This window comes from Delphinapterus leucas, chromosome 3, assembly GCF_059928025.1.
Source record: "Delphinapterus leucas isolate spDelLeu-1000000601 "Yukka" chromosome 3, BTC_Dleu_Yukka2, whole genome shotgun sequence".
In the NCBI taxonomy this organism is placed as follows: domain Eukaryota; kingdom Metazoa; phylum Chordata; class Mammalia; order Artiodactyla; family Monodontidae; genus Delphinapterus; species Delphinapterus leucas.
The window spans coordinates 105,968,688-105,985,993 of record NC_143131.1 but is presented as its reverse complement, the minus strand read 5'-3'; the positions used below and the strand labels follow the sequence as shown (position 1 = coordinate 105,985,993).

The 17,306-nt window shown below is 41.3% G+C and overlaps 1 protein-coding gene and 1 long non-coding RNA gene across 11 annotated transcripts in view; both read right to left on the bottom strand.

Moving 5' to 3' along the window:
• The window catches only part of GRAMD2B (GRAM domain containing 2B), a 71,170-nt gene extending 54,705 nt beyond the window's left edge, over window positions 1–16,465 (bottom strand). For 4 of the 10 annotated variants that reach the window (XR_016392756.1, XR_016392755.1, XM_089909249.1 and 1 more), the window contains exon 1: window positions 16,044–16,457. Coding sequence is in view for 8 of the 10 variants with exons in the window: in XM_089909249.1 (XP_089765375.1) it covers window positions 16,044–16,126 (83 nt within the window). In the remaining 2 variants the exon portion in view is untranslated. Of the gene's footprint in view, window positions 1–16,043 lie in introns of all 10 variants that reach the window. The other 6 variants (XM_089909246.1, XM_089909247.1, XM_089909248.1 and 3 more) reach the window with 6 other exon arrangements.
• Window positions 573–14,472, bottom strand: LOC149749633 (uncharacterized). The gene is made up of 2 exons (XR_016392757.1): window positions 14,005–14,472; window positions 573–12,596 (listed from the first exon to the last, which is right to left on the bottom strand). It is a non-coding gene; the product is annotated as an uncharacterized LOC149749633 (long non-coding RNA).
• Window positions 16,466–17,306: the final 841 nt, after the last annotated feature.

The following is a 17,306-nucleotide window of genomic DNA, read 5'->3' as shown; positions in this document are numbered from 1 at the left end:
CGCTCCTAGGTTCTCTCTTTGGTCCTCTACTTTTCTCTCCACTGGAAATTTCGATCCAGTCTCATGATTTTAACTATCACCTATATGCTGACATTTCCCAAATCTGTCTCCCAACTCTGACATTCTGGGGTCTTGTCTTTTCTTTTTTTTAAATATTTATTTGGTTGGTTGCACCGGGTCTTAGTTGCAACACACAGGATCTTCGTTGCGGCATGCAGGATCTTTTTTTTTTTTTTTTTTTTTTAGTTGCGGCATGCGGGATCTAGTTCCCTGACCAGGGATCGAACCCGGGCCCCCTGCGTCGGGAGCATGAAGTCTTAACCACTGGACCGCCAGGGAAGTCCTTGGGGTGTTTTCTGACACCAACAACCAATTCTCTGATTCTCCAGATACCAACTGGGTATCCAACAATTCAATTCAATTCTGGCACTAACTACCCAAAGTTAGAGCCAACCTCATAGGTTAAGGGCTTAGTTCCACAAGGCTGCCCCCACTTCAGATGTCAGCTGTAAGTCCCAGGCCAAGTGGGTATAAATCAGGGGTTCCCATGACTCCCCCCATCCCCCATCAGGTTCGATAATTTGTTGAATGGCTCACAGAACTCAGGGAAATGCTTAACTTACCTTTACTTCTTTATTATAAAAGACAAGTCAAGAACAGGCAGATGGAAGAGTTGCATAGGGCAGGGTATGCGGGCACGTAGAGCTTCCGTGTCCTCTCTGGGTGCACTGCCCTCCTAGCACCTTGGTGTGTTCACCAATCTGGAAGCTCATCAAATCTTACTGTTCAAGAGTTTTTATAGTACTTAATTTCTTGGTGCCCTCCCCTCCCAGGAGGTTAGGGATGGGGCCAAAAGCTCCCAAGCTCTAATCACTTGGCCTTTTTGGTGACCAGCCCCATCCTGAGGCTGTCTAAGGGTTCTACCCTAAACCATCTCATTAGTATAAACTCAAGTGTGATCAAAAGGGGTCATTATGAATAACAAGAGACAGTCCTTCTTAGCACTCAGGAAATTCCAATTCTAGGAACTCTGTGCCAGGAATTGGGGACAAAGACCAAATATATTTCTTATTACAGTACACACCTCCATCCCAATCTCAATTTTTTTTTTTTTTTTTTTGCTTGCGGTACGCAGGCCTCTCACTGTTGTGGCCTCTCCCTGTTGTGGCCTCTCCCGTTGCGGAGCACAGGCTCCGGACGCGCAGGCTCAGCGGCCACGGCTCACGGGCCCAGCCGCTCCACGGCATGTGGGATCCTCCCAGACCGGGGCACGAACCCGTGTCCCCTGCATCGGCAGGCGGACTCTCAACCACTGCGACACCAGGGAAGCCCCCAATCTCAATTTTTATAAAAGGGAACCCATCATTTTAGATCCTAAGTCTCCTTTTCCTCCTATGTTCCACGGCTTAATTAATGGCATCACAATCCATGCAGCTTTCACCTGGAGAGAGAAACTAAGAGTCATTCTACCTTCCTCTCTCTGTCAATGATAATCAATCACCTGGTTCTTCCAATTTTATCCCTTTGACATTTCTCAAACCTATTCTCCCATTTTTCCTACTAAAACAATCTCATTTGGATTATTTCACAGACAGCAAATCCCTGCTTCCTATTTTGTTCTCCATCCAATCTATCTTAAACCTTGCTACTGGACTCATTTCTGAAAAAACTCAAACTTGCCTTTATCACATCCCTTCAGTGACTCCCTATGTCTTATAGCTAAGACCAAGCTCCTTCTCATGGCATAAAAGGTCGTCCTCTGTAACCTTCCTCCAATGCATTGCACCTGCTCAGGTACTGCTACTCAATATACAACTTATGTTCTAGTAATATTAGTTCTCCATAATCACCAGGTTGTTTCACATCACTGTGTCTTCATTTAGGCTATTCTTTCTGGATAAAATGATCTCTATTTTTTTTTTTTTTTTTTTTGGCTAATTCCTATTCCTCCTTCAAAATTTAGGTATCACCATTTCTTCTAAGAAGTCTTTTACTTAATCCCCACCCTGGGCTGGATGCTTCTCCACTATTCTCTTAAAATGCCTGTACATATTCTTATTTATCACAATAGACTGAAATTCATATTTAATGTCATGGTAAGATATTGCTCAAGTTATAGTGAAATATGCTGTAATGTTCTTGAGGGCAAGATCCACGTCTAATACATCCTAATATCCCTGTAACATACTATAGTGCTTAATAGTAGGTCCTCAAAAAAATGTGTTAAATTCCAACCTTTGATATAAATAAAAGTACTTTAAAGAATACAAACTGCTTTATAAATGCTATAATAATTATTAAGTTGAAGTGGTAAGCTAGTATCCCCGACTTCAAATCTGAGGAAAAGGGCTTTTTATTTTTTTTAATTAATTTTTATTGGAGTACAGTTGCTTTACAATGTTGTGTTAGTTTCTGCTGTACAGCAAAGTGAATCAGTTACATGTATGCTTTTTTTTTTTTGCTTTTTAACTTTAAATTGTATTCTGTATTCAAATGGAATATGTTTATTTTCATACCTGAAGTATACCAGAGAAACCTGCAATTCCATTGGTAATGAATTTGCTCCCCATTTGTGTTATAGGTTTAAAATTGTTACTTGCTTAGACCTTTCTACTACGAGTTGTCCAGAAGGCATTGTGGCCCTGTCACCTGCAGCCAAAGGGCAAAGCAGAGTTGTCCAAATGCAACGTGAATGCTGATATGTATCTATAAATACGTAAGAGGAGAGTTGAGGTATGTTCCAGCGGCAGTCCCGCCTTCACCAGGTATAAGTTTACCAAGGGGAAGAAATAAAAGCAAAAATAATAATAATAATAAAAGAGGCCAAACCAAGTCAGAAAGCAAGGATTCTATTCATATTCAAAACACTTTCCTCAGTTTGTTCAGCCTGAAAGAATTCTTTACACAAAGGCTATAGAAGAGCACAGAGAAATAGGGCAGTTTCTTCAAAGACTCATACTCTTCAGGTTGGAAGGGATCTAACAAATCAGGTCATTCAGCCCTCTCTCTTTACAGAGGAGGAAAGTGAAGACCAGAGAGAACGACTTCCCTAAAGTTTCAAAGAATCAGTAGTAGAGTCAAAGCCGGAAGTGAAGCAAAGAGAGCCAAGCAAGGAGAATTCTGAATGGGGGATCCAGGTCCTCCTGTGTTCTGCTCTCCTGTCCCAACCGGTCAACAGTCTAGACACAGACCCCTAAGGATTCATCAAAAACACGAATTTGGACTTTCAAGTACCCTATCCTTGTTCATCCCTCGCCTGGAATAATTTTTCCCTCCAGTTGAGGCCAAATTCTTTCTTACCCATCAACCTCACTTCAGATATCACCACTTAGCTCAGCTCACCTCAAAAAAAGCAGACTGCCTAGAAGGCAGGAGAAGAAGTGAGCCGGAACTCTCCTTACCATGGTGCCCCCAATTCAGTGGCTAATCTGCGTCTGACACATGACCCTCAGTATCTCCCAGGGAGCTGTCTGGAGGTCATGCCCTACACCATTTCTATTAGCATTTGATAATTATTGTGGACTTTTTTATCACACAGTATTTGTGTGTGTGTATGTGTGTGTGTGTCCTGCTCTCCTCTTCCCAGTTGGGGAGCTCCTAAAGGGCGTCGCCCACACCTCACTCAGCCATGTGTTCTCAACATAGAGTAAGCGGTTAAGAAACGCTTGCTGAATTACACTGGATTAGAGAAGAGTGGAGATATGTCACAGAGAAGTTACCAAACAATACAGGATTAAAATCAGAAATGAGATATGCTATGCTAATGAATGCATTCCGGCCAAAAAGTCAAGAAAAGGGAACAGGAAAATATGCTTGTCTTTAAGTAGGCTCCAGGACTGATCAGGTAGTAGACCAACCAGCTCACAGATATTAACTAGCAGGTAACACAGAATAGGGAAAAAAAAAAAGGAAAGCTTCATTAGCTTCATAGCTAATTGATTGCTATCATATGGGAAAGTCAGGAGTAGTGCCTTGCATATATCAGTGGAAAAGTCCATCTGGTATAAAACTAGGATATGGGGAGGGGACCTGAGAGAAATGTAATTTGTATACAAACTCCCATAATAAAATGGAACAAAGAACAAGATGATTGTGATAGCTGAACCTTCAGTTACTTCACTGCTTAAACTCATGGAAATTTTTTTCAAAAATTGTTTTCTGGGACTTCTCTGATGGTGCAGTGGTTAAGAATCCATCCGCCAATGCAGGAGACACGGGCTTGAGCCCTGATCCGGGAAGATCCCACATGCCGCGGAGCAACTAAGCCCATGTGCCACAACTACTGAGCCAACGTGCCACAACTACTGAAGCCTGTGCACCTAGAGCCCGTGCTCTGCAACAAGAGAATCCACTGCAATGAGAAGCCCACGCATCGCAACAAAGTGTAGCCCGTGCTCGCTGCAACTGGAGAAAGCCCACGCGCAGCAACGAAGACCCAACACAGCCAAAATAAATTAATTAATTAATAAACTCCTACCCCCAACATCTTCTTAAAAAAAACAAGTTGCGTAGCTTGGAGTTGTCTGTCGTGCACTAGTGTCCCATGGTTATAGTTAGAAGAGCAGGAATCTCCTGCGGATGCTTAATAGCTTGAGGAGAAGGTCTTTTTTCCTGCTAACCAGGTAAGCAGTCTGAGGAGAGCATGGGCATCGTTTCTGTGTTTGTGGGTATCCTGGTCGGGGTAAGATTGGGACTTACTTAAGATTCCTCTTGGGACATCCTTAATGTTTATTAGCTTCTAACTAGTGTTGTAAGCCCAATGGCAGAATTTGTGCAGATCTCAGTTCTTCTGTTCATGGCTTTTTATTCACTGTGACTAATAAGCTTCCTAATGAATCCTGGCCGGACTTAAAAAAAAAAAAAAAGAATGAGTTCCAGGCTCTGAAAGTACCCGCAAGAAGAATTTCAAGAAGATTTCGTGCAACTGCAGCATTTTTGGAAAAGCTCTTGGGTCCCTTAGGTGACTACTTTAAAAAACAACAACAACAACAACATTCGTTTTTAGAAACAAAATCGGTCACATTACTTTACAGAAACACTCTGTACTTGTGCAAAGAAGAACCCAGCCACGGTTTTTAAAAATTGGAATCCATTAGTGACTGCTGTGCAAATCACCACGTAACGCTGCAACTGAAACAAAGTTCCCTATGGTCAGGTCTGAGCACAGATGAAGGCAAAAGTATCCAGAAAGGCACCTGTGTCTGACAGTACACAGAGAAAGCACCAGCGCCCAATTGGTAGCTAAAGGTGCTCTCTCTACTCTGTCCTCTATAGATCATTAGAAATCCTTTCAATGTAAGAACTGTAGAAAGAAATGAAACGAGTCTCGGTTTTATAGTTGAGAAAGCAGACCTATAAAGGATGCAAAGGATGCATCCCAAGCAGGGATGCATAGACACCTAATGGGAGCCACTCTGCCTTCTTCATCTTTGCCCCTCCCAAGTGAGGTTGTACAATTAATCATTTTAGGAGGCTGGTTCAGATTAGACTGCCTGCATTTGAATTCTGGCTCCAACACTTCAACAGCTGTTATAAACTTGGGCAAGTCACTGTGTCTGTTATGCACAAAACGTGACGATAATTGTAACCACCTCATTCCATGTATATATTTAAAACTTTGAACAATGGTTGAGCATGTAACAATGATATTACCTCATCTCATCTAAATATATCAACTGCTATATTTGATATGTTTTCCGAAGCTACCTGGTTTGATGTATTTTCTGGAGCTACCTAGTTTCTTCTTTGAAAGAAGCTCAAATCTCTAAACAAAACATTCCTTTCCTCTACTCTGTTTTTCTTATGGGCAAAGGCCTCCTCTTCACCTTGGTGACTGCCATGACACTCAGCATAGTGCCCAGTACAGAGAACTACTTAGTAAATGTCAGCTGACACACGAGCCAATCTCTCTGGTCCTTATCAACTGTTAAATATTGCCTTTCTCCCAGCTCATAAGCCATTTATTATTCTCTCATCGCAGGTTCCGATGACAGGTGTGACATTTTGTGATTTCAGAATTTGAATTTAGAAAACGTGTTGTGATTCTTTGTAAAAATTTCAGAAAAGATTCTGATCAAATCAAGAACAAGTATAAGAAATCTACCAACTTCACATCAAACTAGTCCAACTTTAGAAGAGAGGAAGGGAAAGAGGGAGGGAAAAAATATCCTTGACAGTTTGTACGGGCTCTCAGAGGACTACATTATTTGTTATACACAGCATCCAGCACAACATTTACGTTGTTAGGATCCAATGAGGAACTATTTTCTAATGAATTATAGAAATAGTACAGTGATAATAAAAGTTGTCATGATGAAGAGTTTTTCTTCACCGTTGACATATGGCAACTCAACTCACAATACAGCTTTTACAGTACTACACACTAGGGGTTTCAAAATAATTTGTAGGATCACAAGATAACTGTTTTCAGATAATAATCCTTAACAGTAAAAGACACAAAAATGAGAGTATTTCTGAGGTTCTTCCCAGTTTTTAACTCATTGCACAGGATGGAAGACATAATTTGAAAAATCTAGAAGATGACAACTATGGATATAATCATAAGCCTGACATATATGGACTTAAAGAAAACACCAACGTTTATATACAGCAGCATCTCCACTGGGGAAGAAGAGGCACGTCAGCCACCCAGCTCAGTGCCTGAGATTTCAGTGATAGGACACAGAAGAGCACAGGGAGAGGTGAGGAGGACCATCCGCCAGGAGAGAAGCGGGAGATCACATAGGTTAATGGTGAAGTAGCATTTTTTTCTTCATCTTTTCAATATGACTCAATCTTCCCCCCTCTCTTTCTAACTTTCTTCTATTCTCCCCCCATCTCCTTACTCCTTGTCTCCAACGTCACATTTCCGTTTCTCCATTTTGGTCTCTGCTCTTCTTAAACAGGTCTCATCACTACTGTGACTTCTATCTAGTTGTTCACAGGGTGGCCCAGATTTATTGCTGCCTCATCTGACTGGGGGCCTGTCTAGGATCATCCGGTTGGACAGGGGCACAGCAGAGATTAGAAGATGAACGGGTAACTTGAGGATGGGCCAGTCAGACAGCAACCCTTCTGTCTAACACTCTGAGTCCACCTGGCTAAGGTCACTTAAGAAACCTCTGTTCCAATGGATTTATTTATTCATCAATATTAAAACTGTGTAGGTCAACTTATTGGTAGATAATTCTTCTTCAAAGAAGTCTGGGAAAACAGTGGTTTATGGGAATAAAGTCCGCCCTTTATCGAGCTCTCCTACAGTGTGCAGTCCAGATACTGTAGGATCACACTTAATCTTCCTGACAACCTCACAAGGTGCTTCATTGTGCCAAGTCCAACACACTTAGAGGCATATTGGAAGGTGGAGGTTCTAAGGAAAAATAAAACAACAAAAAACTTGATTCTGGCCTTAAATGACAAGACCATAAGAACAAAACCCAAACCCTTGACAAGTGGTTACCCCTGAGACAAGGAACTGTCAGGTGGGAGATGGGAAGAAGACCTTCCTTTTTCATTTTGTACCTATCTATGTTGTTTTAATTTTCTAGCCTTTCAAATATGTCAGCACAGATAGGGGAAGATTACGGTCTCATTTAAAATTTTCTTCTTTGTATTACTGTCATTAAAAAAAAAAAAAGTAACAAATGTTACATGCAAAATTTTAAGAGCTTGTAAAAACAGTACCCAAGTATGACAGTCTGAGTTATCTTTAACACTGCAGTTTGAGGGATTTTTCAAAACCCTAAGTATGAATTTCACTCAGTCAACAATTCAACAGATATTTGTTATGTTCTAAAGTGTAAGGTACTGACCTATCTTTAAGGTGTTTACAATCTTATTTCCCTGCTATGTGAAAGAACTTTCTCTTAAATCTACACCACGGGCCCTCATGCATTGCTGGTGAGCATGTAAAATGGTGTAGCTGCTTTGGAAAACTGTTTGCCAGTTCCTCAAAAAGTTAAACATAGAATTACCATATGACCCAGCAATCCCATTTCTAGGTATTTGCTCAAGAGAAATGAAAACATCTGCCCATACAAAGACTTGCACACAAATATTCATAGCAGCATTATTCATCATAATCAACAAGTGGAGACAACCTAAATGTTCATGAACAAGTGAACAGACAGACAAAATGTGGTCTATCCGCAAAAAGACAACCCTCAGAATAGGAGAAAATATTTGCAAATGAAGCAACTGACAAAGGATTAATCTCCAAAATTTACAAGCAGCTCATGCAGCTTCATATCAAAACAACAAACAACCCAATCCAAAAATGGGCAGAAGACCTAAATAGACATTTCTCCAAAGAAGATATACAGATTGCCAACAAACACATAAAAGGATGCTCAACATCACTAATCATTAGAGAAATGCAAATCAAAACTACAATGGGATATCATCTCACACCAGTCAGAATGGCCATCATCAAAAAATCTAGAAACAATAAATGCTGGAGAGGGTGTGGAGAAAAGGGAACCCTCTTGCACTCTTGGTGGGAATGTAAATTGATACAGCCACTATGGAGAACAGTATGCAGGTTCCTTAAAAAACTACAAATAGAACTACCATACGTCCCAGCAATCCCACTACTAGGCATATACCCTGAGAAAACCATAATTCAGAAAGAGTCAAGTACCACAATATTCATTGCAGCTCTATTTACAATAGCCAGGACGTGGAAGCTACCTAAGTGTCCATCAACAGACGAATGGATAAAGAAGATGTGGCACATATATACAATGGAATATTACTCAGCCATAAAAAGGAATGAAATTCAGTTATTTGTAGAGATGTGGATGGACCTAGAGTCTGTCATACAGAGTGAAGTAAGTCAGAAAGAGAAAAACCAATACCGTATGCTAACACGTATATATGAAATCTCAAAAAAAAAAAAAAAGGTCACGCAGAATCTACGGGCAAGACGGGAATAAAGACACAGGCCTACTAGAGAATGGACTTGAGGATATGGGGAGGGGGAAGAGTGAGCTGTGACAAAGCGAGAGAGTGGCATGGACATATATACACTACCAAACGTAAAATAGATGGCTAGTGGGAAGCAGCCTCATAGCACAGGGAGATCAGCTCGGTGCTTTGTGACCGCCTGGAGGGGTGGGATAGGGAGGGTGGGAGGGAGGGAGACGCAAGAGGGAAGAGATATGGGAACATATGTATGTGTATAACTGATTCACTTTGTTATAAAGCAGAAACTAACACACCATCGTAAAGCAATTATACGCCAATAAAGATGTTAAAAAAAATAAATAAACAAAAAATAAACCTATGGGAATCAAGAAAAAGTGGTCTGTCCGTATAGTGTAATTCTATTCAGCAATTAGAAGGAGTGAGCCACTGGTGCATGCTACTTCCCGGGTGAACCTCAAAAGCATGACGGTAAGTGAAAGCAGACAGACCCAAGAGGCTGCATATTATATGTGATTCCATTTATATGACATGCCCAGAAAAGAGAAATTTACAGAGACAGAAAACAGATTAGTGACTACCTGGGCCTGGGGTAGGGGGTGAATTTTGACTCTTTTGTTTAAGTACATTTTATGTCATACTACTGGGAATTAGTATAAACGGGCCCAAGGGATCGTAATGGAGGATGTGAAAATGTTCTAAAACTGGGTATGGTGACACTGCACCACTCAGTAATGTTACTCAAAGTCATTGAATTGTACACTTGAAACGGGTAAATTTTATGATATGTAAAATATGTCTCAATAAGCCTGTTAAAAATAATCTGCCTCTTGGGACATCATGTCCCATCATGAATGTGGGAACCTCTGACACACGTGGAATGACCAACGAGAACATATCAACTAGTTTACCTTAGGGAATGGAGTTTAAGTTGGTTCTGCTTCTCTCCTAAGGGTATATGATCAAGTTTAAGAGCATGGATAAAAATACGCTCTTTTCTTTAAGAAGGAAGAACAGTCATTCAGGTGGCTGTGGAGGAGTCTGTCTCCAGGAACTGTGCTTTATGCCACTTGGAAATGTGTGAAATGCCTAAAGCTGGGCATTTAAAGAACTAGAAAGATGTTGAAGGGGAGGTCTACTGAAGTTCAGCAAATGGAAACAACTCAGCAATTTAAAGTTGAGGAGCCATGAAAGAAAAGCTCAGCACCAGGATGTAGAAATCAATGGATCAGAGATAAAAGCACTGGACAACAGATGTGAGAACACCAAATCAGTAAGCAACATTTAAATAAGCTGGTAGGTCACTAAAGAGTTATGGCATGAGATCTTTTCAGCATAAACTAAAAACCAAGATGCCATGTTGGATTCATGGAAATGCTCAGTGGCTGTCAAAGTGCCCTGTAGGTGTAGCTGACGCAACAGAGGCTCAGTTAATAGGACACTGGTGCCTGCGACTGTTAAGAGTTACTAGGCCTTTTGAATTTTGACTATTTTGTTTAATTATATTTTCTTTTTTTGTTTTTTGAATTAATTTTTATTCGCGTATGGTTGCTTTACAATGTTGCGTTAGCCTCCACTGCACAACAAAATGAATCAGCCATACACATACAGATATCCCCTCCCTTCTGGACTTCCCTCCCATTTAGGTTACCACAGTCCCAGACCTTCAACAGTGAGGACCACCACAGCTATGGCTTATGGAGCGCTGACCATGTCAGGCACTAGGTGAAGTGAATTTCTGACATTTCACATTTAAGCTTCAAGGCAAGCCTAATCAAAACATCTGGCTTAATTAAATTTAGTTATTTATTTATTTCTTGGCTGCACTGCACAGCTTGCAGGATGTTAGTTCCACGACCAGGGACTGAACCTGTGCCCTCGGTAGAGAAAGCGTGGAGTCCCAACCACTGGATGGCCAGGGAGTTCCCACAGCTGACTTTATTATTCTTTACAGATAATGAAGCTTGGAGGTGCTAAGCAACTCACCAGGGTCAAACTTCTAGGAGAGAGGAAAGTCAGACTTCAGATCCTAGTTTCCCAGAGCCTGCATTCTTAACCTCTTTCTGTACTGCCTTGACAAATCAGCAATTTCCAATGATATTAACATTGAGCCATGGAGCTGATTTGGTTCATTAAATTTCTTTTCAAAACATTTAAAACCAGGACACTATTTTTCTCCATCTTTTCAAACTCCTCAATTGTTTTACCTTAATATAATTTTAATATTTTCTAAAGCTGTAATTTTTTCTTCTTATCCCAAAGTTTATATTAAAAAGTATGCTGGTTGGGGGCTTCCCTGGTGGCGCAGTGGTTGAGAGTACGTCTGCCGATGCAGGGGACACGGGTTCGTGCCCGGATCCGGGAAGATCCCACATGCCGCGGAGCGGCTGGGCCCGTGAGCCATGGCCGCTGAGCCTGCGCGTCCGGAGCCTGTGCTCCGCAACGGGAGAGGCCACAACAGTGAGAGGCCCGCGTACCGCCAAAAAAAAAAAAAGTATGCTGGGTAATCTGTCAGAGTTGGTGAGCTGGAAATTAGAATTAAAGAAGAAAAATAATATACAAACACACATATGGAAAGATATATAATATATAGATAATTTACAGAGATTTTCTTGCTAAATAGTCACTTTCAATGTTTGGACTTCAGCAAGCACTAAGAAGTCGAGCTATACTCAATAATTGAATAATCTTTGCTCCTCTTGCTTCCAATGCAAGATCAGTCCCCAACTGCAACTCTTATTCTGTTTGTCAAGTACCCACAATATGCACAAGACTAAGGTAATTTATTTTTGCTTGAATTCACTCTTTAAAGTCAAAATATGTGCCCCAGATCATTATTATTTCTTGATAATCCCAGAGAACTTCCTTTTAAGGTAAACTGCTTATATTGCATACATCTACCCTCTCTTTCTCCACACATATGAAGTTGAACAAATTTCTAGAATTCTTACATCCCAAATTATTAAATTTTAAATGTTTAAAATCCAAACTGCATTACAAGTGTATGTGGCATGTGATATAATTCATTATTTGAAATATGAATCAACTGCCCAGAAGTATTATCAGTATTAGTTTTAGATACTTTTTGAAATTCATTAAAAGTAACGAGGCCATTACTAAATGAGATCCGCCAGAGACTTTAAGAAATAAAAGTGTATCTAACAAAACGTGTGTCAAAAAAGTTAGGCTATGTTAGAAATATCTATGCAACGTGAACACAAAATTAAGAATGAAAAAGATAAAGTAGGGAAAAACTAGGATCTCGAAAGGAAATATGCAGCTAGAACTACCAATTCTTGGTTAAAACAAAGGGGGGGGGCTGTTGTTTTTAAATTGAATATGTATTTTGGTGGTGAGTAAATGTGCAGTCTCACTTCCAGCACAAAGATGAATAAATAGGTCACAGTTCTTGGGCAAGTAAATGTACCTAAAAATTCTACTGCTACTTACAGCACCATGAGTAAACTTTAAAGTAAACATCAAAGATTCTTGTGATACAATAAAAAAAATATTCTACTGCTGACAGATAATTTGATTTGAGAGTATAACTTCCCCTGAGGTCGTCAAACTGAAAGTCAGCTGTAAGTATATTATATACCTTAATCCGCGGGGGATGGGGTCCCAGCCTCCACAGCTCACCAAGATAGTTATTGAAAGTGATTATTTGCTGAGTCCTTTGAGAAATTCAATAAGAAAAAACGTGATTGGAGTTTGCAATCTCTTTGGGGACAGTTAACTAATGTACACTGGACTACTGTGTGAATATATGTTAATAATTTAGAGCAGTATTTCGTACACACTAAACGTTACATAAACATTAACTGTTAATATATAGTAATAGTAGTAGCGGTGAACTTCTCTGGGCTGACCACATACATACAGGGTGAGCACTGGTAAGAAAGAGGAGAGTATGGCCAGTGATTAGGAGAGGCTTTAAATGAAGGAAAGCTCGAGTTGATTTACAGAAGTATCTTAAGAGAGACAAGAGAGGGCACTGCTTGAGCAAAGTAATAGAGAGCTGAGGAGGGAAGAATGAGGGAACCTGATTCAGTACTACGTTTGGCACACATGTTCCTTATTCTTCTGCATTATCGCCTCTGAATTACAGTGCTGCTAGCGTGGCTGGCTACAGAGGCTGTGCAAGCTGACCAGGATTAGGAAATGAGGTTGAAATGGTCTATGTGTGTCCAGATCATTAAGGGTCTTAGATTCTTGGCAGAGGAGGCTGTTTTTTAAGAGTAGGTCATGGAGGGCCATCGTAGATTCTAGAGCATAGGCAGAGGGATAAAGATTCAAGGTCAAGCTCTAGAGTTAGGAGTCCTGGACTTGAATTTGAGCTGTTCTCTTATTAACTGTGTCTCTGCCTGGCTAGTTACTTAACTTCTCAGAATTTCAGTGTTCTTACTTGTAAAATGGAGATAATGATAGTATGACCGGATTCTGTATGACAATGAATGAGTAAGTGTTGAGCATACAGCCTGTCACATAGCAAGCATTCTCCATAATTGGCAGCTATTATTAATTAAGAGGCTAAGGTCCTAGGTGATGAGGCCCATGTGGGTGAAGTTACAGATGCAGAGAATGGGGAGGAGCAAGCCGTTCTAACACTCGTGAAGAAAATGTCCCTTGGGACACTTAGCCTTCAACAACTTTGAGCTTAGTGATGATTAATCTAAGATGAAATTCAAAACAGACAAGTTAGACTGGGTTTCCAAGCATAAAAATTTTGCTACTCAACATGATTTCAAATATGGAATTATCACACCAATATATCACTGTGAAAATGTATCTACCTGTGTCTTTAAATTACTTTTATTCTGTTACCAGACCAGGAGTTTAAGAGCTCAGAAAAAAAGAGGGTCTAAAATCTTAAGACTGAATCAGAAGTGACTTTAGTAGGCCTGGGAATTAACACTTTGCGGGGGAAAAACCAAAGACCCAATAAACCAAAGACTGCCAAATGGGTACATATCCTAACTGCGGGAAGATTCAGTTATAGGCCAAACATTTTATAATATCTTGTTTGTGTATTTAATGTGGCAATGGCCACCATCGTCCCTTGAAGTACTGTAATATACATACATGGCTCCCCTCAACAGTGCTCTTGGAGTTACAGAAAGACGGATACCAAATCACATTCATTCTTGTATTGTCCACCATTATTGAACAAATCGTAGGTATTCCCATTTGTAGAACTGAAACGAACTTGTGAAACTGAATGTTCCAAATGAAGGGCTGGCTGTTCGGGGCCTTGAGCTTCAAGGTGGTTGTGTATCTTCTACATAATTATGTTCTCAACATCTAAAGAATTTTAATTTAACAAAATTAGTCTAATGCTATGGCAGATGTTTTCAATCAATCAGAATGCTCTCCTTGACTGAGTATCTTGAGGACTGGGAGGGAACGTGAAGATTTAAAACTTAACAGCTGTTAAGTGGGTGGGCTTGAATCATTCTGCTTTGTGTAGCTGAAAATAATAAATAGTACCTCTGGATGAGTTCTGATCCAGGAGTTTAGAGTCCTGGGTTCCAGTCCTGCCAGTGCCACTTACCACTCCTGTCACCTCAAACATCTATGAAATGGTGACCAGACTAGCCACAACACCTCTTCTTCAGGGAGGTAAAGTTTATAAAAGAATGGTTAAGGAAATACATGTCATTTGCTGGTTCATCATTTTCTTGGGCTTTAATTATTAGTATAAAGTAAGGATGTTATTTCTGGGTAAGGAAACAAGAACATTTTGTGAGAGTTATACCTAGAGCAATTTTTCCTCAATCATCTTTTTTCAGCCAGTAAAGTGGAAAGAACATGAGCTGAAGTAGCCAAGGAAAGCAGACACTTGAAGAGAATATGACCAAAGCCTTTGAAACCACAATTCAAAGCAGCTAATAAAAGCTATTCTTTTTCTAAAAGGTCGGCCCAAACTTCAATAAATGGGTGGAATATGCTTTTACCAACACAAGTCTTTATGTGGAACCAGGCTGTGTTCTTAAAAATGAGTAAATGCTGAAATAATGAAGGATGAGGATTGAATTTTTTTAATCTTTTCTTTTTGGGGGATTGAATCTTTACTATTAAAAAAGTCTGTCATCTTTTTTATACTAGTAGCAATAAAGCATTTTAGATACCCAACAGCTTGGTACCATAAAAATTAAAATTGGGCTTATTCAGATATTTACCTTAGTCTCACTTAATGTTATAGTGATATAGAAAATGACCAAACAATTAAAGATTCTTTTCTTTTTTAAAAGAAAAGTTTGGGAATAACAATCACATGAATAACCATACTTCTGGATTTTAAAAAGTACGTAAGATAAATTTTGTTACAGGAAGCTAATCCTTGTGATCAAATATTTGAGTTTTCAGCTTCTTAAAACAGAAGAGTTTATAGGTCAAACAATGTGCAAATCCTATTACGCACATGAATCTTTTGGGAGGATAGTCACAACCCAATATCTGATGTTTTATTTTATGTTCACTGTGCTCCCTCACCCCACTCCCACACCCTCCCTCAAAAAAAAAAAAAGCGTATAACAAGTTTGTGTTAAGTACTCAACAAAGGCAGGCAGTCTTTGAGGGGGAAAGATAAAGCGTATTTCATATTTTCCACTACTTTTCCTCTCTCGTGAGGGGAAACAGTGAAGGGGATGGGGGGAAAAAACGCCCTCACGCTCCGAATCGAACGACAAAATACGCATCTTTGTGAAGCTAGTGACCAGACGACATCTACGGGACAGCTGCATCTTCACACAAGTCATTAAGATGTAAGACAGTTAGAATAAATGTTAAGCGCTGCTTCTTGAAGTGGCTTGGAGCTCTGAAGAGTCGCCCCAGACCTCCCTTGGGATTTATAAAACACCGGTCGTGCTCTCGGCTCAGATAATTCCCATCCCCACCGGACTGCAAGCTGCAGTGCGTTTCTGAAACGCTGCCGTGCCTTTTCTCTACTACAGAATCGGGGGCAAAAAAGAGACCGGGCGCCACAGGAAGAGTTCAAGCCACAATTCTGTCCACGTTAAAAGTTCCAGAAAACCGTTCCCACTCCCAACTCTTCCCTGGCAGAGAAGTTTGGGCAGCGCGCGTTCTACCGCCGCGGCTGGGATCCAGCGGAGGATACTTACTGGGCTGAGCCAATTTTGCTCTCTCTCTTCCCGAGCACTTTGGCAGGCTTTGTGTCGTCCACATCTTGCTGTAGTTCAGTCATCAGGGCCGCGTCTGGAGGGCACCTTCAGACAGTCTCCTCCTCCCGCTTCCCCGACTCCCACCGCCCGGGGCGCAGGCCCAGCGAACCCGCCGCGCCCTCCCCTGCGCCCTGGGCCGCTCGGCGCATCCGGGCCGGCCCTGCCGGGGGCCGCCAACCTGGACACGTTCGAGCCGGCGCGATTGGTCCGAGCTGGCGGGGCAGAGCTGGGAGGGAGGGAAGGGGAGGGTCGAAGCGAAGTGACAACCTCTTTCTCCAACCCAGGAGGCGGAGGAAGAGAAAAAGGAAACCTGTTGAACTAGTCTTGCGGGCAGAGGAAGCTAATTGGCCAAGCAGGTGAAACATATGCCTAACCCGGCGCCGTATAAGTAGCCTCCTGGTAAACTGGGCTTTTTTTCTACCCCGACTGTAAATATGGGGTATGAAAAATGGGCGGCCGGCTGTAGATGCTGGAAACGACAGGACTGAGTGAGGCTCTCTCTCGCACAGATGCGCTTTGTGGTCTGGCCTGTGCCCCAGCCTGAATTATTCAAGCAGGGTGTAGTCTCTTTGAGGACTGCCTGTCAGAGCTTAAAACAATAGGTCGGTTCAGTGACTGAGGCAATAAGAGGTAGTTCCTGGTTGACCCTTCCTAGTTGGTAGGGGCGGAGGGGAGCGTGGAGAAGCAGCCATCAAAACCTCACCAGCAACTTGCTTACTATGCGCCCAACCAATAAAATGAAGCCACTTCTTCCCGCCTTGCTGGTTCTGTCACGTTTTGTGTTTGAAGCATCCACGTACTCATTTAAGGAACTTTGAGACCTGCCATGTTCTAGCCATTATTCTAAACACCCATTTAGTAGAGTGGGGAAGGAGAAGAAACTTCCCTCTGCCCTTCTAGATTCTTCTGGCTGGTGTAAGGGTTAACTTGACATGGGATAGATTAATAGGAGAAAATCAAATTTAATTACCTGCGTCCAGGGGGCTCCCTAAGAAAATGAGGCCCAAGGACAAGTTAGGCAATCGAGGCTTATGTGCCACCTGAGAGAAGAGAATGGGGCAAGGGTTTGGGACTTCATAGCGTTGACTGAAAAAAAAAACAAAACTGCACAACCTAAAAGTTGAGAATTATGTTTTATTTGGCGGACTTGCTGAGTACTTAAGTCCAGAAGACAGCCTCTTGGAGAGCTCTGAGGGATTGCCC